At 52.4% G+C, this 20,611-nt stretch overlaps 10 protein-coding genes across 10 annotated transcripts; 5 read left to right on the forward strand and 5 right to left on the reverse strand.

Moving 5' to 3' along the window:
• Positions 1-681: 681 nt before the first annotated feature.
• On the forward strand, positions 682-2,611 carry EDD37DRAFT_262510 (S-adenosyl-L-methionine-dependent methyltransferase). Its single transcript, XM_062810849.1, has one exon. The coding sequence runs from the start codon at positions 854-856 to the stop codon at positions 2,573-2,575; it is 1,722 nt and encodes a 573-aa protein (XP_062673351.1). The 5' UTR covers positions 682-853; the 3' UTR covers positions 2,576-2,611.
• On the reverse strand, positions 2,611-5,108 carry EDD37DRAFT_262550 (dihydroxy-acid dehydratase). The gene is made up of 4 exons (XM_062810850.1): positions 4,806-5,108; positions 4,133-4,745; positions 3,920-4,080; positions 2,611-3,862 (listed from the first exon to the last, which is right to left on the reverse strand). Exons 2-4 carry the CDS (start codon positions 4,715-4,717, stop codon positions 2,647-2,649), a joined length of 1,962 nt encoding a protein of 653 aa, XP_062673352.1. The 5' UTR covers positions 4,718-4,745; positions 4,806-5,108; the 3' UTR covers positions 2,611-2,646.
• EDD37DRAFT_622361 (uncharacterized protein) lies at positions 5,040-6,349 on the forward strand. Its single transcript, XM_062816057.1, has 3 exons — positions 5,040-5,206; positions 5,353-5,470; positions 5,543-6,349. Exons 2-3 carry the CDS (start codon positions 5,441-5,443, stop codon positions 6,230-6,232), a joined length of 720 nt encoding a protein of 239 aa, XP_062673353.1. The 5' UTR covers positions 5,040-5,206; positions 5,353-5,440; the 3' UTR covers positions 6,233-6,349.
• EDD37DRAFT_622367 (transmembrane amino acid transporter protein-domain-containing protein) lies at positions 6,350-8,948 on the reverse strand. The gene has a single exon (XM_062816058.1). It carries the CDS (start codon positions 8,467-8,469, stop codon positions 6,454-6,456), a length of 2,016 nt encoding a protein of 671 aa, XP_062673354.1. The 5' UTR covers positions 8,470-8,948; the 3' UTR covers positions 6,350-6,453.
• A 260-nt stretch (positions 8,949-9,208) lies between these two features.
• On the forward strand, positions 9,209-10,570 carry EDD37DRAFT_656379 (eukaryotic peptide chain release factor subunit 1; the record flags this gene model as incomplete). Its single annotated transcript, XM_062818824.1, has 2 exons — positions 9,209-9,329; positions 9,387-10,570. The coding sequence occupies 2 exons, from the start codon at positions 9,209-9,211 to the stop codon at positions 10,568-10,570; spliced, it is 1,305 nt and encodes a 434-aa protein (XP_062673355.1).
• A 755-nt stretch (positions 10,571-11,325) lies between these two features.
• Positions 11,326-12,622, reverse strand: EDD37DRAFT_656380 (chorismate mutase/prephenate dehydratase; the record flags this gene model as incomplete). The annotated part of the gene is made up of 2 exons (XM_062818825.1): positions 11,326-12,278; positions 12,598-12,622. The coding sequence occupies 2 exons, from the start codon at positions 12,620-12,622 to the stop codon at positions 11,326-11,328; spliced, it is 978 nt and encodes a 325-aa protein (XP_062673356.1).
• Positions 12,623-13,176: 554 nt separating this feature from the next.
• On the forward strand, positions 13,177-13,815 carry EDD37DRAFT_647145 (uncharacterized protein; the record flags this gene model as incomplete). Its single annotated transcript, XM_062817827.1, has 1 exon — positions 13,177-13,815. The coding sequence occupies one exon, from the start codon at positions 13,177-13,179 to the stop codon at positions 13,813-13,815; it is 639 nt and encodes a 212-aa protein (XP_062673357.1).
• A 260-nt stretch (positions 13,816-14,075) lies between these two features.
• On the reverse strand, positions 14,076-17,577 carry EDD37DRAFT_262651 (uncharacterized protein). The gene has a single exon (XM_062810851.1). It carries the CDS (start codon positions 17,466-17,468, stop codon positions 14,274-14,276), a length of 3,195 nt encoding a protein of 1,064 aa, XP_062673358.1. The 5' UTR covers positions 17,469-17,577; the 3' UTR covers positions 14,076-14,273.
• Positions 17,578-18,113: 536 nt separating this feature from the next.
• Positions 18,114-19,267, forward strand: EDD37DRAFT_559622 (HUS1 checkpoint protein; the record flags this gene model as incomplete). The annotated part of the gene is made up of 3 exons (XM_062813802.1): positions 18,114-18,156; positions 18,207-19,192; positions 19,241-19,267. 3 exons carry the CDS (start codon positions 18,114-18,116, stop codon positions 19,265-19,267), a joined length of 1,056 nt encoding a protein of 351 aa, XP_062673359.1.
• A 262-nt stretch (positions 19,268-19,529) lies between these two features.
• EDD37DRAFT_262696 (uncharacterized protein) lies at positions 19,530-20,558 on the reverse strand. The gene has a single exon (XM_062810852.1). The coding sequence runs from the start codon at positions 20,328-20,330 to the stop codon at positions 19,791-19,793; it is 540 nt and encodes a 179-aa protein (XP_062673360.1). The 5' UTR covers positions 20,331-20,558; the 3' UTR covers positions 19,530-19,790.
• Between the last annotated feature and the right edge of the window lie 53 nt (positions 20,559-20,611).

Raw genomic sequence — 20,611 nt, forward strand, 5'->3', positions numbered from 1 at the left:
CGATGACAACAAATATCTTCGAATGCATTCAATGCAAAACTGAAGTGACAGCCGCATGCCAACGGCAGGCTATGCCGTATGCCATGCAACACACAAACTTGCAAGGCCACAGATTCCCTCTCCCAAGCACGCATCGAAAATTCGAAGAACTTCTTTCGCAAAGCAGGGTTTGAACTTTCCAAGCTGTTTGTAAGAAGGGAAGAAGCGGCTGCAACCAACCTCATCCAAAGGTCTCATTCTGTGTGAAACCAACTTGGTTGGCCAAGTACCGGATGGCAATGTCTGGAGGTATCGAACAAGAACTGAGGACTCAGAATGGTAAGAGCTGGACAAGGATGTGCGGCATAATTTCTCCGGTCGCGGTATGGCAATGGGACTTGGGTCGTGGAATGAGTCATGGGAATGAATTGACTGGGATTTATATATCAAGGCTCGTGAGGGCGAGAAGAGGGAGTTTCATGACAGTATACTCCGTACAGACAAAGTAACCACCACGGAGTATACGCTACGACGTTAATGCTAGAATGTACCGCTTAGCTATGGCTCGGTGGCTGGGTAGGTGGTGTCGCAGATATGCGAAGCGAGAAGAAAAGGGGTTGATAAGGCTGCATCAAGTTAGCGGAATTTACTTGTCGACTTTGGGCGAGACCTCAGCTTCTGGTACTTTTCTTCTAACCAACTTCGACATACAAGAATTTCGAGTCCTGCATTCATTGATAAATCGTCCAATTCCGCGTCCTTGAGCCCTTGAGTTTAGCGTTGCTTCTTCGAGCGTCCGTTTTGACAGGAAAGCCATCACCAGCTGAATAACCGGTTCCATCAAGAGATAGATCAGTCCAACACAGTCACAGTCATGGCAAGAAAGAACAACAAATCGCAAAACTCCACTCCCAAGAAGAGTCATACTGAGAAGCCACCTCAAAGCATACAATCAACCTGTCCCGCAGCAGAAGGTCGAGAACTAGCCCCAGCTGAAGCACCAACATCGAGATCACTTCTCAGCCTCGTGACCAACATCAAAACCCAGAGAGCGCTGCAATTGATCCTGCTAGCATGCATACACGCCGCAGTCTCCCAACTCAACCTCTCACCAGTGTATGGAGCTGTCCCAGCTGGTCTGTACCACCGCTACGGCCTTACAGCGGCATTTCTACTTGCGTTCCTCCTTCGTGGGTATCTACCAACCTGGATCGGACAAGGAATCACACCATTTTGTTTCTGGATCCCCATCATCCAATTCTGTTTGTTTAGACTGAGCTCGACTCTCGGGAATCCTCTTGGGCCTATTGTCACAGAGTGCTTGACATGTTTCCCACTCGTCACGGTGTCAGTGTACATGGCGATGGACTTTCTCGAAGAAGGCACCGGAAGCCAACAAGGCGACACATTCCCCTCGATGGGTCTCTTCGTGCTCTTCACAGTCATGCAAAGAGTCTGTAAAGCGCTGGTCGCGGCGATCACAGGTCCAGGATTCCTCCGATCGCGCATCGGGATGCAATTGATGATCGCCTCACTTTACGGCACAGTCCTGCCTAAGAACGTTATATGGCCATCCCTCCCCGCCGTCGCATTCACTATGGTCGCAAATCCGCATTGTTCGCTCTCGAGGACGACAGAGGTGCTGAATAACACGTTGGCGCTTGATGGGTACACGCTGCTGGAACGAAAGGAGTCCGTTACAGGATATATTTCCGTGCTGGACGATACGCGGCGCGGACTGCGCGTCATGAGATGCGACCACAGCCTGCTCGGCGGCGAGTGGAGTATGCCTTCGAAACCATGGAGACAAGTCGGCGAACCTATCTATGCGATTTTCACGATGCTCGAGGCAGTGCGGCTGGTCGAGCCTACTTCTTCGGCGTCCGAGAAGAGTCTTTTGAACATTGGTCTGGGCATTGGGACGGCCCCATCTGCCATGATTGCGCACGGAGTTGACACGACAATCGTCGAGATTGACCCCGTCGTGCACGAATTCGCGACAAAGTACTTTGCCCTCCCCACGAATCATACCTACTACATGGGTGATGCACTGGCTTTTGTCTCGAACACATCTTCGGGCGCGAGCTACGACTACATCATTCATGACGTTTTCACGGGCGGCGCTGAACCAGCGGAACTGTTCACGATGGAGTTTCTGGCGGGTCTGCACACACTGCTCAAGCCTGAGGGGGTAATAGCAATAAATTACGCCGGCGATATCGCCATGCCTGCGGCCTCCATCATATATCGCACCATTACCTCGGTCTTTCCGTCATGCCGAGTCTTCCGGGAAGACGAGGCTCCCGACCCAAACGTCAAGCCAGATGACTTCACCAACATGGTATTCTTCTGCCGGAAGGACTATAGACCACTCACATTTCGAAAGCCAGTCGAAGCCGATTTCCTGGGCAGCGGCGCACGGCGGGAGTACATGCTCCCCCAGCACGAGATCGCGCCGTCAACATTTGACACGAGCGTTGACGTGCTGCGGAGCGGCAAGACGAAAGAGCTTGAAAAGTGGCAGGCCCAAAGCGGCATTGGACATTGGAAAGTCATGAGAACGGTACTCCCGGATGCCATTTGGGAGAATTGGTGAATCCAACACACCTAAGACTTTCCATGATAATGCACAATAAGGCAGGTTTGATGAAGCAAGCCTAGAGAGTACTAGTGATTATGTCGGGGAGCAGGCCACCTTTGCGCCACCCGTTGATACTTGACGGCGCTCTCCAGGACCATACCCTCATGCAACTGTCCTGTCTCACGGCGGAAAATGTCCTGCCATGGTGTCTGCGTCTCAACAATGGCATACCCACCTTTGGCCTCAAGTTCTTCGCGCCGGCGCTTGATCTCCTCTTCTGGCAGCAGCATATCGACTCGGCGTTTCGTCAGGTCCACGCGCAGGATGTCCCCGTCGCGCAGGAGTGCGAGATTACCTCCTGCAGCGGCCTCGGGGCTGGCGTTGAGGATGGACGGCGAGCCCGAGGTGCCGGATTGTCTGCCGTCGCCTATACACGGGAGAGAGTGTACTCCCTGTTTCAGCACGTGCGGAGGGGCGTGCATGTTCACGATTTCCGCGGCGCCGGGGTATCCGATGGGTCCGGCACCGCGCATGACGAGGATGGTGCGCGTGTCGATGGGTGTGGCCGGGTCGTTGATACGTGCGATATAATCTTCGCGGCCGTCAAAGACCGCCACTTTCGATTCGAAGGCGTTGGGATCATCGGGGTTCTCCAAAAAGTTTTTACGGAATTCGTCGGATATTACGGACGTTTTCATGATTGCGGAGTCGAATACGTTGCCCGTCATGTGCAGGAATCCGGCTTCTTTCTTGAGGGGTTCGGAATAGGGTTTGATGGTGCGTCGGTCCCATGAGTGTCGCCCGGCGACGTTGTCTTTCACAGTCTTGCCGTTGCAGGTCAGAGCCTGGTCGTGCAGCTTGCCTTGGTCGAGGAGCTCGGCCATGACGGCTTGGAGGCCGCCGGCTTTGTAGTATTCCTCGCACAGCATTTCGCCTGCTGGTTGGACGTTGACGAGGAGTGGGATGTCGAAACCTAGCTTGTCCCAGTCGTTCAGGTCGAGCGGGACGCCGATGTGTTTGGCGATTGCGCATAGATGGATGGGCGCGTTAGTGCTGCCTCCGATGGCGGAGTTGGTGACGATGGCGTTCTCAAAGGCCTCGCGCGTCAGAATGTCGCTGGGCTTGCGGTCCGCGTGGACCATCTCGACGATCTGTCTGCCTGTTTTGTATGCGCATTGCGATCGTTCTCGGTATGGGGCTGGGATGGCGGCGGAACCTGGTAGAGCCATGCCCAGTGCTTCGGCTAGCGCGTTCATCGTGCTGGCTGTGCCCATGGTGTTGCAGTGGCCGGCAGACGGTGTGCTAGCGATGGATGTTAGCTGGGTAGAGCCGGACTGCTGGGATAACAAGTCTACCTACCCGGCAGCAATCATCTCAACGAGTTTATCGTCGTCAATTTCACCGGCCGCGTGCAAGTCTCTTGCTGTCCACAGGATTGTGCCCGAGCCGATTCGATCGTTCGTGCCAAAAAGGCGGCCGTTGAGCATTGGTCCCACGTTCAGGCAGATTGCTGGGATATTCTAGACCGAGAGTCTTAGCAGGCCGCCGGGCAGTGGTGCCAGGCAAACTTACCACTGTAGCCGCGGCCATGAGGAACGCTGGCGTGGTCTTGTCACATCCCGTAAGCAGGACGACGCCGTCTAGAGGGTATGCATGAAGCAGCTCGACCAGACCCAAGTATGCCAGGTTCCTGTCCAAAGTGGCTGTCGGTCGCCGTGAGCTCTCCTGAATGGGATGAGTCGGGAACTCGAACGCGATGCCGCCGGCCGAGCGTATCCCTTCACGGACTCGCTTGGCTAGTTCGAGGTGGTGTCGATTGCAGGGAGCCAAGTCTGAGCCAGACTGTGCTATGCCGACAATTGGTTTGCCGGACATGAGCTCCTCTTGAGTCAGGCCGTAGTTGAGATAGCGGTCGGTGTACAGAGCCGCCATTTCGGGGTTGGCTGCATCGCCGACAGCGAACCATTCCGCTGATCGGAATTTGCTGGGCGCTTTGGCGTTCTCTGCTAGGCCTACCTCCGATAGTTTCTGTTCGAGTTCGATGGTGCGTCTGCGCAACGACTCGAGCTCGAGCTTGTAGTCTTCAATATCGCCAACATGGCCGTTCTGATTGGCACAGGTGTTGTTGCACGATGAGGTTTCGTTTTCACAAGACATGCTGTTGGCTTGATTGGTCTGCCGGTATCTGACCGGTTCGATGTTGGTTTCCTCGGTATTTTTGGTTTACCAATGCAGTCATTCTTACCTGTAGTTTGTGCTCGCAGGGCGTACTGTATATATGACGGCGATGCTGTGAAGTTCAATGCTGGGCCATCTCTGGCCGACAACCGGTAGCCGTCGGCTCAGCTCCGACTGGAGGCCGTGGCGGGGGGTTAGAGCCCTAGAAGTTTAGGCATGATCCAACCAGAGACCACCTTTTACCATAGCAAGTAGTTGCCTGTGGGGGTTAGCGTACTCAAAGGAAGAGGGGGTGTTTACTGGGCGTCACAGCCTCACAGGTGTCGTCGGCCTTCTTTCCACCGAACAAGCGTGACGATATATTTAACGCTTGTTGATATCGTCGTACGACCAGAGGTATCCCAGGGGTTTAGATGTTGTCAAGAGGAGGGGCTTCAACTATGAAAGTCTGGTCGGAGTGATGTACTGGTGAGTCGACAATGCCATTGTTGTAAGTTGGCACTCGTTCAAGAATGCCTGTCTCACCCCCATTGGTGTTAGAGGCCAGCAGTGTGAGTTTCCGGCATTCCCATCAAGGCCGCCATGGCGCATGTACATCACATTAACTTTCGAAGCTTTCAACCGCAGGGTCAGGCAAGCCGATCGACACTTGACAGACACCCAGTAACAGATTTCTGTTGATTCCATACCGAGCTGCTAGAGATGAAAGTCCTCACCGAGGCATTTGCAAGAGTACGCTGTCCTCCATTTCACTCTTCCCTTGTCCGGCCTCTCCCTCGCGCAGCACTAAACCCTCGTCCAAAGGTCTTGCAAGTGCAATCCGCCTTCCAGAGCTTCACATCGCCCTTCTGGTCCAGCAACGCAACTAGTATGTCTACATCCACAGCCCCGACGCTGTCCCCTTCCGCGGCCCAGGACATCAACCGCACTCTGTCCTTCTGGTTCGAAGGCCCGACGTCGAATTGGTTCGCCCCCCAAAACCCAGACGAATTCGACGCATCTATCCGCGACAAGTTCGGCCAACTCATCACCCAAGCGCGCACCGACGAACTAGATGTCTGGGCTGACGACCCGCGCGGCGCTCTCGCGCAGGTGATACTACTCGACCAGTTCCCGCGGAACATCTACCGCGGCTCACCTGATGCCCACGCCTCCGACACCAAAGCTTGTGAACTAGCGACGCGGAGTATCGCGCGGGAGTTCGACCGGCAGGTCGGCGAGCTGGAGGCGCTGTTCTTCTATCTCCCGCTTATGCACGACGAGACGCTGGTGTCTCAGATTGCGTGTGTAGGGCTGAGCGAGGCGCTTCTCAGCCGGTGTCAGCCTGATTGTGAGGCGGCAAAGTTTGTGACGAACAGCATCAAATTCGCCAAGGGCCATCGCGATGCCATTCTGGAGTTTGGGCGGTTTCCGAGCAGAAACAAAATCTTGGGCAGAGAGAGTACGCCTGAGGAGGTCAAATTTCTGGAGGAGCATCCTTCTGGGTTCTACTAACAGGTTTCTGTTCGGATGTAAACAGTCTAAGAGAGAGGCTTGATGCGGGTACACTCCTGTCACCAGGGCGGTATGTTTCGAACATGGTAGAATTGGACTCTAGAGGTGAAGATTGTATTACAATAAGTGATATCTACCTTGAAGACGAAGCTGATTACGCTTCTATGGCCTGTTTCCATGTATCGTTCGATAGGTCATTTTGCCCTGCACAACATCAATCCCTACGTTGGGATCCCAATCGTCTCCTTCGGCAAGATAGCAAATACAGTCCCCAGTATCGCCAGAATGATGCACAGTATGACGAGGAACCACCCGAGTACCCTTTCAAATATGCTGACTGCGCTACCCTCGCTGCTGAAAATCGTCAAGTAGAAAACGATTGGCAAAATGATACAAATGGTGAAACACAGTCCCGAGCCCATAAGAGCCATAACACTGTCAAAATCTGGGAGGCCGATGGAGACACCAAGAATGAACACGTTGACAATGACACCCACAATGCCCCGCGCGAAACGATGCTTGAAGCTCTTTTCACTGTGCGCTCGAGCCTTGGGGTCCATCTGTCGCAGGTCGATGTAGAATTTTTTGTTGATCGTATCCATCATCGGGCGGTTGGACAGTGGAATCTTGGTGATCGGGATGATGGCGATAAGCACAACAACAATCGCAGACAATACCTGTGGGTACGCAGTGGATCGGAGTATGTTAGACGTAACTTCGTCTTGAACTTTGTCGCCAAACATCAAGTACCCAAGGACCGCCATGGTAAGATCAAGACCATACGTGAAGGTATAGGTGTACTTCAAGGCCTTGCCATACTTGTGCGGATGGCGCATGTCTTTGTAGACAGCTGGGAAGACGCTGTGGCCTCCCCAAGGTGACATGAACAGACCCAGACTGAGAGGGACCGTCTTCCAGTTCTCCGGAAAAGCATACGTTTGAGCCGGTTGTCTCAGCGAGCCGGGGCTACCGGGCTTGATCAGTCCGTCGGCAAAAACAATCGTGACGATGCCAAAGCAACAGAAAATGCCGATGACGCTGCTGAAGCTCAATGTCTTGAAGGGGACAAAATTGAGAGGGATCAAGCCGAGGGAAATGACTGCCTTCCATGCATTTACCTCGAGTACTGGGAAAAGGGAGTTCATACTGTCACCGAACAGGATGACTAGTGCCACGTTCGCTGCTGTGAGCTCCAGAATGAATAGAGCTTCGACGAAGTTTCTGCCCCATGTTCCCAGGGCGAGGAATGCGATGTCCCCATAGGTTGTCGACGCGGTATTGGTGTCCAGACACTTGGATAACAGTTTCGCGGTATAGGAGGTGGAGATAGCAGCAAGTGTCAGGAATAACAACCCAAGGACCCAACCAGCATATCTTATACCAAGTGGGAGAGCCAGAATTCCAACGCCGATGAGGACATTCGTTGAGTTGAACACTGTCATCGGCACGGTGGACTCGCCAATAGTTCGTTCGATCACTTCGCCGTCCGGCAAAACATCTCGTTCTAGTGTAACCGGCGGCTCATCTTTGAATTCCTCAGGATGTTCCAGGGCTCGTCTGCTGGCCTCCTCGTGCTCTCGAAATAGTATCGATGCCCTCTCTCGAGCGGTGCTTGTCAAGCGTGAAGATATGCTACCATAACTAGTACCAAGCACACTTGGGAGCCTCAAATGATCGTACCCTGGACCACTAATGGATTTCATCGACTGGTGGCTCGGCTGGGGCAGCAGTCTAGATTGTTCGCTGGGAGTTGGTGTCTCTGTGCCATCTTGTACAGCAGGGTCGTCTGACTGCGAAACGTCATAGTCGTGCAGCTGTTGTCTCAGCAATGACCTGTTGGGTTCTGTCGTGCTCTGTTCGGCTCGTTCGGCTCGTCCGGCTTCAACTTCTTGATCTTGATCACCAAATGTGATAGAGCCTCTCCGTATGGGTGTAATCTCTCGGAATCCAGCGGCCCTTTGCAATGATTTCGCGAAATTATCAATGCTGTTCGGACCACCTCTGTATCTGAGACTGTCGAATCGTCTTCCTATAGAGGATCTCCTTCTCAATTCTGGACCCTGATCTTCCGATCCATGGCGTTGTGGGAAACCGTTGTGAGTGTGAGGTGAACCTGACGGAGAAACCGCGTACTGCTGTTCATGTTCAGGCACGGATTCTAGGGAACCAAAGGACGAGGCTCGACCACGTTCGTATGCGTCCCAGGTCGAAGGAGGTTGTTTGTTTCGCCCGCTCATCGCAAACAAGGGTAATGACGCGAAACCTGTACACTATCAAGGTTGTGATCGCTGGGGTGAATTCATATGTAGAGATACAACGCGTGCTATAGAGGGAATCAGTGAGACAAGACAAAGCACACAACCACCGAAAGGAATGTGAGAGAAAACAGTTGAAGTGAAAGAAAATCTATTCGGCAGATTACAGAAAACTTCAACAGCGTCACTGTGCAGGCAATTGACTGCTCATAACCGACGATAACCAAACTGCAGCAGGCATGGGCAAGGGCAAGGTAGGGCAACAACAGGACGCTACAGGCGTCGGATTGGCGGTGGAGTTCTGTGATAGTGGCGGGGAAAAGATGAATCGAGGCTGATAAGATTTTTCTCGTGATTTCTCTGACTGATCACGCTGATGCTGAAACCGATGTTACCTTTAACTGACCAGTGACCTAACTCGGTGGGTTATGTAAGGAAAGCCTACCTACTGTAGGCAGCCTGTCACGAGTCAGCGCCTAACCACCACTAACTTAATTGTCTCCCCACAAAGCCAGAGTCAACGCAGCGCAGTCACTGACGAAGTCTTCAAACTGTGGTCCTCTTGGTTCTTCACCACGTCACCTGCACCTTCTCATCTCCTGGTCGACCAACCCTCGACTTCTATCCTGTCGACTCTCCCCTTTTCTTCCCATCCTCCTCTTTGTCTGAAGATTTCTCCTCTACGAGCAGGCCGCCTCTGGTCAGCTAAACTCTAGCAAATATGAGCGCTCCTCAACCCAACGAAGCAGAAAAAAATATTGAAATATGGAAAGTGAAGAAGCTCATCAAACGTCTCGAGGCTGCTCGAGGCAACGGCACATCCATGATTTCCCTCATCATCCGTAGGTAGCTCCTGTCGTTGGATGTCCTGTACCCTTAGACTGACGTTTTCTGTGCAGCGCCCAAAGACCAGGTCTCTCGTGCGGCCAAAATGTTGGCTGAAGAATTCGGTACCGCCTCCAACATCAAGTCCCGAGTCAATAGGTTGTCCGTCTTGTCAGCCATCACCTCCACACAGCAGCGTCTCAAGCTGTACAACAAAGTGCCGCCCAATGGTCTGGTCGTCTACTGCGGTGAAATCATAACCTCAGAAGGAAAAGAGAGAAGAATCAACATAGATTTCGAGCCTTTCAAGCCCATCAACACTTCTCTCTACCTCTGTGACAACAAATTTCATACCGAAGCCCTTAGCGAACTCCTCGAGTCCGACCAGAAATTCGGTTTCATCATCATGGACGGTAACGGTGCGCTATTCGGAACACTCAGCGGTAATACAAGAGAAATTGTCCATAAGTTCTCGGTCGATTTGCCCAAGAAGCACGGTCGTGGTGGTCAGTCCGCTCTGCGTTTTGCCCGTCTAAGAGAAGAGAAGCGTCACAACTATGTTCGAAAGGTCGCAGAATTGGCAGTCCAAAACTTCATCACCAATGACAAAGTCAACGTCGCTGGTATCATCCTGGCCGGCTCTGCGGATTTCAAGAACGATTTGAACCAGTCGGACATGTTCGACAACCGTCTGCAGTCCAAGGTCATCAAGGTCGTCGATGTGTCTTACGGTGGTGAGAACGGGTTCAATCAGGCTATCGATCTTTCCGCTGAGACCTTGAGCAACGTCAAATTCATCCAAGAAAAGAAGCTCATTGGTAAGTACTTTGAGGAAATCAGTCAAGACAGCGGTCGGGTCTGCTATGGTGTTGAAGACACCCTGAAAGCGCTTGAACTCGGTGCCGCCGAGACTTTGATTGTCTACGAAAACTTGGATGTTACCCGCTGGGTCCTGAAGGCTTCTGATGGTACCGAGAGGATCCTGCACACGACCAAAGCTCAGGAATCCAACCGGGAGCAATTTATGGACAAGGAGACCGGTCAAGAGATGGAAGTCATTGACTCGAGCTCGTTCCTCGAGTGGCTCGCGGAGAAATACAAGGATTTCGGTGCCACCTTGGAGTTCGTCTCCGACCGATCCAGCGAAGGCAATCAATTCGTGAAAGGATTTGGTGGTATTGGCGCTATTTTGCGATACAAGGTCAATTTTGAGCAATTGGCCGACGCTGACGACGAGGACGAATTCTACGATGATTGACAATTCAATGACCTCGCACAGGAGCGCGAGGAGAAAGTCCCAACTGTGCAACACAATGAAAATGTGTTGAAGGCATCTCCTCGCCTCGAGCGTCCAAGTGACGCACCCCGCCCTGGTACTCTTGCACACAATCCCGGCATGGAGCAGGGCAAACCACCTATCAATCACATCCATCGGTGGAGTGTCGGATATGGCGCTTTCCACCCCGCTGAGCGAGCGACAGCTCCGCCAGCCAGACAAGACATAGGCCTGCTCCATGGTACGTTTATAAAGCACGGTGATGAAATATCGACCGACTAATCTCCGGTCTAGGACGTACCAGTCTTCGTAACATGGCCATGGTCTGAGATGAGGTCGGCGTTCGGATTCGCTCGAACCACCGCAATTCCAATCGACAAACGAACGGTGGTCGAGATAGGCTGACGAACGTTGCGTCACTGGATCTGAAGTAAGTCCGAAGAAGTCACTGGTGGTAGGCTGCAACCATATCCAGTACAGAGTGTGGGCAATCAACCTAAGGGTGCAACATTCTATCGCTGCCAGTTATGTCATGTTCTGGTCGTTCTGTGTCTCTCTGTGAGCTGGTCATTCCTTCAACGTCAGGCTCATTGCCAACGTGGCCTGGGCCGCGTCGAGGCTGCATGTGATTAGCAACCGCTTGTCCAGATCCGATCAGGCGTGCTTGGTCCGGTGCGACCACAAATACTTGCTGTTCTTGATAGTCACTCATTTCAGATCAATTAAGACTAGTTCGTTCAGGTTTTGCTTTGTATTCCGTCTTCTCTCTGTAACTGATCCTGAAATCTTCCAAGATGTTGCAGGCTCTCTGTGAACCGTTGCAGATCTGCCAACAGTCTCTGGAGGTTCCCCTCCTCTGCATGTATACCTCTAGTGGCCCCATTGTCCGCCTCCTCGCATTCGACGAAGAAGACGTATTGCCAGTTCCGCTTCCGACTAGGCCTGGTATCGATACTCGTCAGGTTAAAGTGATATTGCTTGAACACAGCCAGTGCATCAGCTAATGCACCTGGCTTGGTATGAGGGATCGTAAATGTTATAAGCGACTTATATCTCTGGTTCTGTCCTGTTCTGGAGGAGAGATATTGTTCTAGGCCTGTTGTCCGGGGGTGCTTGCTGTTGCGGTTCCGCACAACGAAGAATCTCGTGGTATTCGACCCAGGCTCGTCCTCGATGTTTTCGGCCAGACATACCAGGTTGTGCCTTTGGCCTGCGAGCTTTGATGCGATTGCTGCATTGCTGCCATTCGTCTCCCGCGAGACTAGCTGTGCTGCGGCCGACGTACTGCCTACGTCGATGCGCTCGACCTGGTTGGGCGGGAAGTGCGCGGACAGGTATCTGTTACATTGGCCCCAAACTTGTGGGTGGGTATAGATTGTGCGTATCTCTTTACTTGAGGAGTCGGAGTTTTGGGCGACAAACAGACAGTGGTGGACGGGGAGGTAGTATTCTGCTACGACTTCGATGTCCGGGAACTGGGCTGACGAGTCGAGGCCGCACTGGGAGAGAAGGTCGAGGACTTGCACGACGGAGCCGTTGGTGCTGTTTTCTATGGGTATGACTGCGAAGTCATGTGTGGAGATCTGTATGGCGGAAAAGATTGCTGAGAAGGAGGGGAGTGGGTGCAGTGTGTTTGTTGACGGAGAGAAGACTTCGATGGCTGCTTGGTGAGAGAAGGAGGCTTCGGGGCCTAGGTAGGCAATGTTCAGGGTATGGGAGTCATCGTTGGACATTATGGTCCAGACCAGGCCAGACTGGCTGCCTACTAGGAGCAGAATGTCTTGTGAATGACCGTCAGAGGGACGACAGCGCCGAGAAGCTCGCAATGAGATTGTTGTCTCGAGGAAGTTTTTTACCCCGCATATCGAGAAAACAAGGCTTGATCGTGCTATGTTTCTCCGCATTATGTAATCACAGCCTCGCCTTGGCACAGGACGTTCAGCCTCGCGCGGCTGACTTGGATTTCTCTTGGTCTGCAAATTGTTCGACTCTTCTTATTCGCACTGTACCGGCGAAATGCAAAGAAGTCCTCATCGTGACTCACTTCTCAACCACCCATGTCTTCCACCAAAAGAGTCAAGAACCATGGTCAGAATGGCCGATGGTTCTTCGAGCCCTTTCGATGCCTCGTTCTTACCTCTGGCTACCTGTGTAGGTCTGACGGTTCAGGGTCTCCCATACGCTCAAGGTGCCTTGCACACTCATGGATCCAATACACCAAGGTAGGTCCCAGGTCTTGTATTCCTCATCCAGTGAATTGCTTTCGCCAGCAAGATGGGTGTCTCCCAGAGCCATCTGCTTGTTGCCATGAAGGGTTCGCAGGTCCTCGCAGGTCCTTGTAGGTCCTCCCACATGAAGACCGTTATATAGTAAGTTTCCAGACAACGACTGCTCGCAAGCAAATGAAATCCTAGCTCTCGCAGCCCTTGAAACTGTTCCTTTCCATACCATCCTCAAAGCGCTCTATCCTTCCACGAACACAGAACGAGGTATTCAGTGCACAATCCCGAACATAGCATCCAGCATACTCTCGCAAATACAGGACTTCCAGTACACTACCCCCAAGACACACATTCAAACCCTTAATCATGTCCATCCGCATGGCTCTCGGCTTCAGGCCAGCAGACCTACGCATCCACGACGACGAGCGAGACAAACACCTCAAGCGAGAACCATGCAAGGAAATCAAGCTTCGCCAACGCATCATCGCCGTCCAGTACAGCCACACATTCAACCAGATCAGAAAATACAAAGCCGGCGACATCGTCGACCCGTCCGCCGGATCAGACTTCTTCGAGTCCATCCCAGCAGACGTCATCACGCCCGCGCGATACTGTCCTCTCCAACTCAACCACCCAGACTGGACTATCAAAGGCGTCATCTCGCCTGCCCTGGCAAAAGGTGACGCCGCCAGAGCAAAGACAGCAGCGATAGTGAAGTCGTTGTTGAAATGGCCGGAAAAGTATAGTTATGACATATACATGGTCCTCCTGGAACAAGAAACCCACTGTGAATGCCACAAGTCGTGGAAACCCAAACATGACTTGGAGATTGTGAGAACGCCGGGGTACCAAAAGGCAACGGAGATGGTGCGATATAAGGCTGCGAAGAAGAGGAATCGAAAGGCATGTTTGGCTTCGTCGAGCAGATACGAGTTATACGCTGGTTGTAATGCTTTGTTGACCGGGAGGCCGGGACAAGCAATGAGCACCATTGGTATTGTTTGACCTTGGGCACTCGTCAGATCTAGGTGATTGTATGTAGTCGATAGCGTTCCGGAGTTCGTCGGACACAAGGGGATAATCCTTCATCGATGATGCTCAGGAGGCCATTGGGTCTATCCGAATGTATTTCAGTCGATAGCATTCTGGGGTTCTTCGCATACAAGGTCATACTTACAGTGCACGATATTCAGGAGGCCATCAGCCCTATCGGTATATGTGTAGTGATTTGTTGTCAAGGCACGCAACCAACCTGAATGTTCGAAATTCTCATTTAAACCGTCGCTGTACGCTCGTTTGGATGATACCAAATATCCCGGTTGATATGGCTACAGCCCAGCGCAATAGGAAGACTATAATATTACATTTTAGGTAGGCGATAAGTGATGCTGAGGGTGCCCCGGTATAGTGTCAACAGATGTACGGTACTGTGATCATTCCCTATCAGACCGTGGCCCATGCCCTTATTTTACATTTTCCGTCTTCCGTCGTAAAAACACCCGCTTGATCCCGCTCATGTCACTCAGGCTCATCCGGCTCTTAGAACGGCCCGCCAGACTCGACCGGCGATCTCTGGCGCTGTTCGACGCGGTACTAGAAGCCGGTGAGATGGTGACGGGGCTTGAAGTCGAGTTCGAGTTGGGGCTCAAGCTCAGGAAAGACGACGCACGCCGATTTGAAACGGGTGTGCTCGACGTAATTGTAGTTGTCGTCGTCGTGGTCGGCCCGTGGACGACACTGGTAGTATTTGTGCCTCCGCTGACAGCCCGGGCTTTACCGACCATGTTTTCGACCCATGCATCGTTATTGGGTCCCGACATGGCTCCATAAGTCGCGGCTCGGCGGCCATTTGTTTTCGGTCCAGCGCCGCCGAGAGGAGTGTATTTCGTTGTCGTCGTTGGAGGCGTGATCATCGTAGTTGTCGTCACGCCTGGGGCGAGTGTGGTGGTTGACATCATGCTGCTCCTGTCACCTGGCGTATGTGATGGACTGGTGGGCACAGGTGATACGACAGCTCGGTCCGCTGATGTGCCGTCCCCTGATTTCGCAAGTGCAGGCGATTTGGCTGCGAAGGATGACGGAATAGGTGGTACAGGCGGTCGTGCCAGGACGCCACCGTCCTTTGATGACCTTCTTCCAGGTTCAGGGGACCGCACACGTGTCAGGGTCGTACGAGCTGTAGGATCTGTGGAGTCGGGTGCGGAGTTTATATCAAATGCTGTCTCATTTGCAGGAGGAGATTTCGCTTTGCGCCCCTGCATTGCAGAAACTCCTGCGCCACCAGTAGCAGCATTCGAATCTAGACTGGCAACCTCAAGATTGCCGTCGGCTGTTGCGCGGCTGCCATGATGAAGACTATATTCTTTCAGATATTCTCCGAGATCTGCCCAGCCACCACCAACGCGAACCATCACACGACCATCTCCGACGGTTCTGACAAACAGCTTGACCGGAGGGACATCGCGGCCTTGTCCAGTGCGAATGAGGTGATAGACTTTGATTTCGGAGTCGTCAGCGCCGCCTTTACGCGAGAATGTTTCAGCTTTCGCTGGGGCTAATGTCAATGCTGCTGTTGGAGTTGATGAGCGCGTTGAAGGGGTCGAAGAGGATGGTGCCGAATTGGCGGCATTTGTGTCTTTGCTCAGTCGAATTTTAGTCGGCAGTGTCGTGAGTAAATCTTGGATTCTATCATCCAGTGTGCCACCTGTCCTCGACGGCTTAGGCAAGTGGTGTTCAAAAGACGTGCTCCAAGGTTCATTGGACCAATTCTCGGAACTGGCACTCTGTGCAACTGGACTTGCGCTGGATATAGGCGTCAACGGAGAAAAGGTACCTGTAGCATCCAGGGTACCCCTCTTGCTCGACTTTCGGGGTAGTGTGGGCATTGATGGCCAGTAAAGATTTTGATCTCTGGTCTTAACCCGCAGTGGTTGTACTTCAAGAGAAGGTGTCGCAAGAGGAGTTAGACCGGTCGATTCTTCTGATGGTGGTGCCAGCAGAATTTCGGAACCTTCCAGTTCAGCTAGAGGAGTTCTGACAGGTGAGTCTGAGCCAGTCAATTGCCTCAACGCTTTCGATGGAGTGCTTTCTGGTGACGTTCTTTCAGGCGACTGAGGAATCTGAGACAGCATATCCCAACTTGCACTCCTCGTCAGCATGACACGTTTCAGATTGTCTTTGGCAATGACTTCATAGGAAGCCGTTGAAGCCCGCTGCAGCAAAGGAGGCTTTGATGTCATTTGCTCTTTGGCGACGGAGGGATTCCCGAACCAGGTAAGTTCATCACGACTCGCCCTGAAAGGATTGTCTATAACATTCACTTTCGGGCTAGGAAGTACGCTGGTGGTTCTAGCATCCATGATCTCGGCCTGAGAGATGTCGGAGAAGGCCGAGTATGTAGAATCCGCAACAGACACCTTGGATATTTCTCTTCGGTGACCTTTTTGGTCCGAGATGTTGAGTTTGAGGGACGGCTTACGCCGGGGAGGCGTGCCATGTCTGCTTGGTGTGGTAGATTCTCCTTCGTCTTTTGACAAGCCTGCTTCTGGAACGAACGGAGATTGCAGAAAGTCATACTGTGTGTCTTTTGTGGGCGCAGTGACTTGCTCTGGAACTGGGGAAACCGCATTCCTGGCCAAGTTTTCAGATTCAGAGTTCCTGCTGGCTCTTGTGGCCAGTCTGTTTCTCAAGACCACATGCTCAGCCTCGACCACCCATGTCGCGTAGTCAAGCTCGATTTTCTCCAATCGGTCAATCCATGCCTGTGGAAGTGAATCTTCTTGTCCTTCTAGCATATCGAGCAGTCGATCAATCCGTCGGCCAACATCCGAGACCTGACTACCCAGCACTGCCTTTTTGCTCTCAAAGCGATCTTGGGTAACATTCTGAGCAAGCTCGGTATCTCTGACCTCATTGAAGGCCGCCTGGATGTCATGTTGAGTAGACTCAAGTACTTCGAGAAATCGAGGAAGTTCTTTCAGCACCCTTAGCCGAATGTCCCATATGTCCAGCAAGGTATTCAGCTTTGCAAGGTCCGGCAGCGCCTGAATTACTGTAGCCGTGATCAAGGCGGTGAAGTCACGCATTCTTCCATAACTCCTGCGGTTGCCCGTCGTCTGTGGACTTTGTGGATCATTCTTCGCTGGGGTATGCGACTCGAGCACATGATCCTTGATACTCTCCATTCCAAGACTTTCAAGATCATCTCTGATCTCATCCAGTCTTGACTCGTACTGGTCGGCCAATGTTATCGTCAGGTAGCCCCGGTAATGCATGCCTGCTCCTTTTGCACCAAAGGGAGTGATGAACCCCAGTCCCCAAGCTCTTTCTCTTCTTCCTGGCCAGCTCCATCCCGAGAGCTCAGTTGTCCATTCTCGAAGCTTTTGTGCGGCGAAAACAGCCCTTATACCAGTCTCTCGTTCGGCAGGTGTTGCGTCCCCGATGCTGGAAGCCAAAGCATCTTGGGCCCCGCCACCAGGGATCGTTTCGGTTGCTTGAAGGGCTCTCAATGTGGAATCAGGTGACAGGTTCCCAAGAAGAGGGTCGAGTTCTTTGATTGCAAATTGGGCTTTTCGACGAGGCGATCTTGAAGGAGATCGGGAGTCTAAAGGATACTCGAAACGAGGAAAATGCGGCTTGGTGGGAGTGGTCAGCGCCATTCTCGATGACGTTCGGTCTGCCTATTATGTTGCAAGCATGTACACTGCCTTCTTCGGCAAAGAGTCCCAGCCAGCTAGGAGCTGGTTTTGCAGCATGCTGGCACAGGCGTCCGCTCCTGACAGGACGTTGGAAGGATGCAACCACAGTATGGGCGTCTAGTAGAAACAAACGGGTGGTTCTGTAGGACGCATGACCAGAAAGAACGTCAGACAGTCGGTCAAAGCATGGAGGCTGGGGTCAGAAAGAAGGAAATATAGACGATTGTGAGGGTGCTCAAGCATAAAGAACTGGTAGGGATCTGGGATACTGCATGTACATAAGCGCAGGCTGCAAGGTCAGCGCTTTCTCCTTTGCCAGGATTCTTCGAGAAGTGTGTTCGTGATGTTGATTCAGATAACCGAGATCCTGCAGCCACAAAAGCCTGAATTTGGACTTTGGGGGCCTTGCCACTGCCTTGGGGCGCGTTTTGCCGGATGACGCGCTTGTTTAGAGCCTCCCAACTGTGGGCGGGACATGGATACGCGTTGTTAGCGGGTCACTTTAGTCAGTCTTACACACGAGCCATCTCATCGACGATACTCCGTACTAACGTTATGCCTTTTGCATGGTGAGTTCTTCGTACAGCCCAAGATCAGGAAGATGCGATGCGTTTCAAGAGTCAAATTAAGAATGTGAACTTATTTGCAAGTATGGACAATCTCTCAACCTCCTAAACCGTCCCGCTGATCGATGTTGAGAATTCTGCGCCTCTCTGGCCTCATTAGGGCAAGTCGCCTGGTGCCGTCTAAACGACGATGACGTCCAATTCACCATTGTGCCAGACAAAGGCAGCCAGGTATGGTCTGTTCTGAAGCCTGAGACCGTCTTCGAGACATATATCCTTCAGTCGGCATCGCCAAAGAACACGATCAATCTGGAAGTTCCGATCCAAGCCCTGTCTAGGGCTCTTCGATCGGCCTACGGTTCGACATCTACCCAGATCCGACTAACCAAGAAGGACAATGTGCCTATGCTGTCGCTGACGATCGTCACGAACACATTCAGTAGCGGAAACAATGTCGTTGCTGTTCCATCCGCCACTCGAGGAGACGATGAAGCAGTCGAGTTCGATTTCTCCGAGGATATGCCTGACGCATCATTCAGCGGCGGAGGACCGAGAGAACGGGAAACCGTCATCACGCAGGATATACCTGTGAAAGTCCTCACCATGGAAGTTGTGGAGAGAATCCATCAGCCACGAACACAAGAGCCGGATGTAAACATCTTCCTACCTCCACTAGTTCAGGTGAAGACTATTTCCGACCGGTTTACGAAGCTCGCCCTTGCCACTACCAAGGGCTCGTCGAATGCTAGTCCGAGACTAGAACTGAGTGCCAATATGCATGGCTCGTTGAAGATCTCGGTCAAGACTGATGCCTTGAACATCACAAGTCGCTGGACTGGGCTGGTCAACCCTGAACTCGACCCGGCACATTTTCCTGATGGTTCGCAGGGCGTAAGGGACCATCCTAGCACGAAGATGAAAGAACTTGGCGGACCCAATGGCGAGAATGAAGCCGGATGGTCCAAGGTTCGCATCGATGCCAAAGACTGGTCCAGAGTGCTTAGCGTTGGCAGAGTCAGTGCACGTGTCATTGCATGTTTCATCAACGAAGGAGGATTGGTGTTGTACGTGTATCTGCCGAACGATGAGAACGGGAGCGAGGACGAATCATGTCTAACGGTAAGTTCAACCTTGTTCTTTTTGAGATGTCATGCTGACAGTGGACAGTACTATATCAGCTCCTTTGCTGTGTAGGCGACTATTGTGACCATTCGATGGAAGACCCAATCCCGACCCTCGATGTCGCGGCACATCCGCATGGGGGAAGGTCTCTTATGCGCCAATAAGGCGCTTTTTCGGGGCTGACGGTGATTGATGGCGTACGTTTGGCCGCACATCATTCGTCGTGCAATAATGCTAAGTGGTGTCAGACAGTAAAAACAGCCAGAATCAGCCCATGTTCACACCTGGCGCAGATCTTCAGAATGCCGACAAAGGTCACCATCTGGCCGACTGAATACATCCGCCCAGGGACGTGAGGGTGGCAGTCGCTTCTGAGACGGGCTCGTGGCACTCCGACCACGGCGGAACAGAGCATACGACGTGATGACGACATGCCACACTGTCGAAGCCTCGGTGCTCTGCACCTGGACTCGTAAGGGCGCCCGATGGACCCATCCTGATAGTCACCAGTATCATCTCCAGCCGTATTCCAAGCGCGCTGGTGTTCCTGGCGCATGCGTTCGTGATGTCGACAATTCCGAGCAATGAAGATAATCTAGCTTTTCTCCTCGTCACCCTGTTTGAGCTGTTGCTCTTCTCGTTCTCGTCTTCTCTTCTCCTGCCTGGCCATAGGATGCTCGCCGTCTTCAGATATCTCACCGGCCTTCAAGCCCAGGGCCTTTCTTAATCGTTCACTTTCCCTTTCTTTAGCCTCTGCCATCTCGTGCACTTGATAACTTTTGAGGGCTCTCCCGTCCATTCTTTTACCTCCGCCTGATCGGTTATTGTTCCGTTCCATGTCGGCAGTAAGCTTCTTGCGCAGCTTGTCGCATTCTTCGTCGATCTTGTCCTCGTCCACCTCGTCGTCTTCCAGCTTTTCTCGCAGCTCTAGGACTGTCACTTCAATCTCTCGGAGGCGATCGTGATTGAGAATCTCTTGATCGGGCTTGCGCGTCTTTGGACCGCGGGCAGAAGAATCGAGGCTGTATGGCGCACCGACCCCAGTGTCACGAGGCTTTAAGAGGGACAGATTGCGTTGGACATAGCCGGATGTACCTGAGCCTCGAGGGGTCGTTAAACCCACATTGGACGACATGGTGATGATTACTGGATAGGATTTGGTTTGGTGCGTTCGGTGAGCAGAAAATACAAGTTCAATATCACGAACGGTGGTTGGCGGTGACTCGGCAGTAAATTTGTGGTCTGGTCGACGTCGAAACGCAGTCTGCTTATCGATAAGACCAACTTCGGTAAGTCGTTGCCGCCACTTTTAAGCCGCCCTCTGAATGGTTTGATAATTAGCTAGCATACTGTAACTTTGATCACTGACCATGCCTCGAAAAGCACCTTGAAGGCCGAAGCATCACTAAAGTAAGC

Source organism: Exophiala viscosa (assembly GCF_022695815.1).
Source record: "Exophiala viscosa unplaced genomic scaffold EDD37scaffold_2, whole genome shotgun sequence".
Taxonomy (NCBI): domain Eukaryota; kingdom Fungi; phylum Ascomycota; class Eurotiomycetes; order Chaetothyriales; family Herpotrichiellaceae; genus Exophiala; species Exophiala viscosa.

Excerpts from the sequence above, each read along its gene's own strand:
- EDD37DRAFT_262510 (XM_062810849.1), top strand. The coding sequence starts at position 854 with ATGGCAAGAAAGAACAACAAATCGCAAAACTCCACTCCCAAGAAGAGT.
- EDD37DRAFT_622361 (XM_062816057.1), top strand. The coding sequence starts at position 5,441 with ATGAAAGTCCTCACCGAGGCATTTGCAAGA. Across the intron at positions 5,471-5,542 it reads TCACCGAGGCATTTGCAAGA|GTCTTGCAAGTGCAATCCGC; the intron begins GTACGCTGTCCT and ends CCTCGTCCAAAG.
- EDD37DRAFT_262651 (XM_062810851.1), bottom strand. The coding sequence starts at position 17,468 with ATGGCGCTGACCACTCCCACCAAGCCGCATTTTCCTCGTTTCGAGTAT.
- EDD37DRAFT_622367 (XM_062816058.1), bottom strand. The coding sequence starts at position 8,469 with ATGAGCGGGCGAAACAAACAACCTCCTTCGACCTGGGACGCATACGAA.
- EDD37DRAFT_262550 (XM_062810850.1), bottom strand. The coding sequence starts at position 4,717 with ATGTCTTGTGAAAACGAAACCTCATCGTGCAACAACACCTGTGCCAAT. Across the intron at positions 4,081-4,132 it reads TCATGGCCGCGGCTACAGTG|AATATCCCAGCAATCTGCCT; the intron begins GTAAGTTTGCCT and ends CTCTCGGTCTAG. Across the intron at positions 3,863-3,919 it reads GTTGAGATGATTGCTGCCGG|CACACCGTCTGCCGGCCACT; the intron begins GTAGGTAGACTT and ends ATCCATCGCTAG.
- EDD37DRAFT_262696 (XM_062810852.1), bottom strand. The coding sequence starts at position 20,330 with ATGTCGTCCAATGTGGGTTTAACGACCCCTCGAGGCTCAGGTACATCC.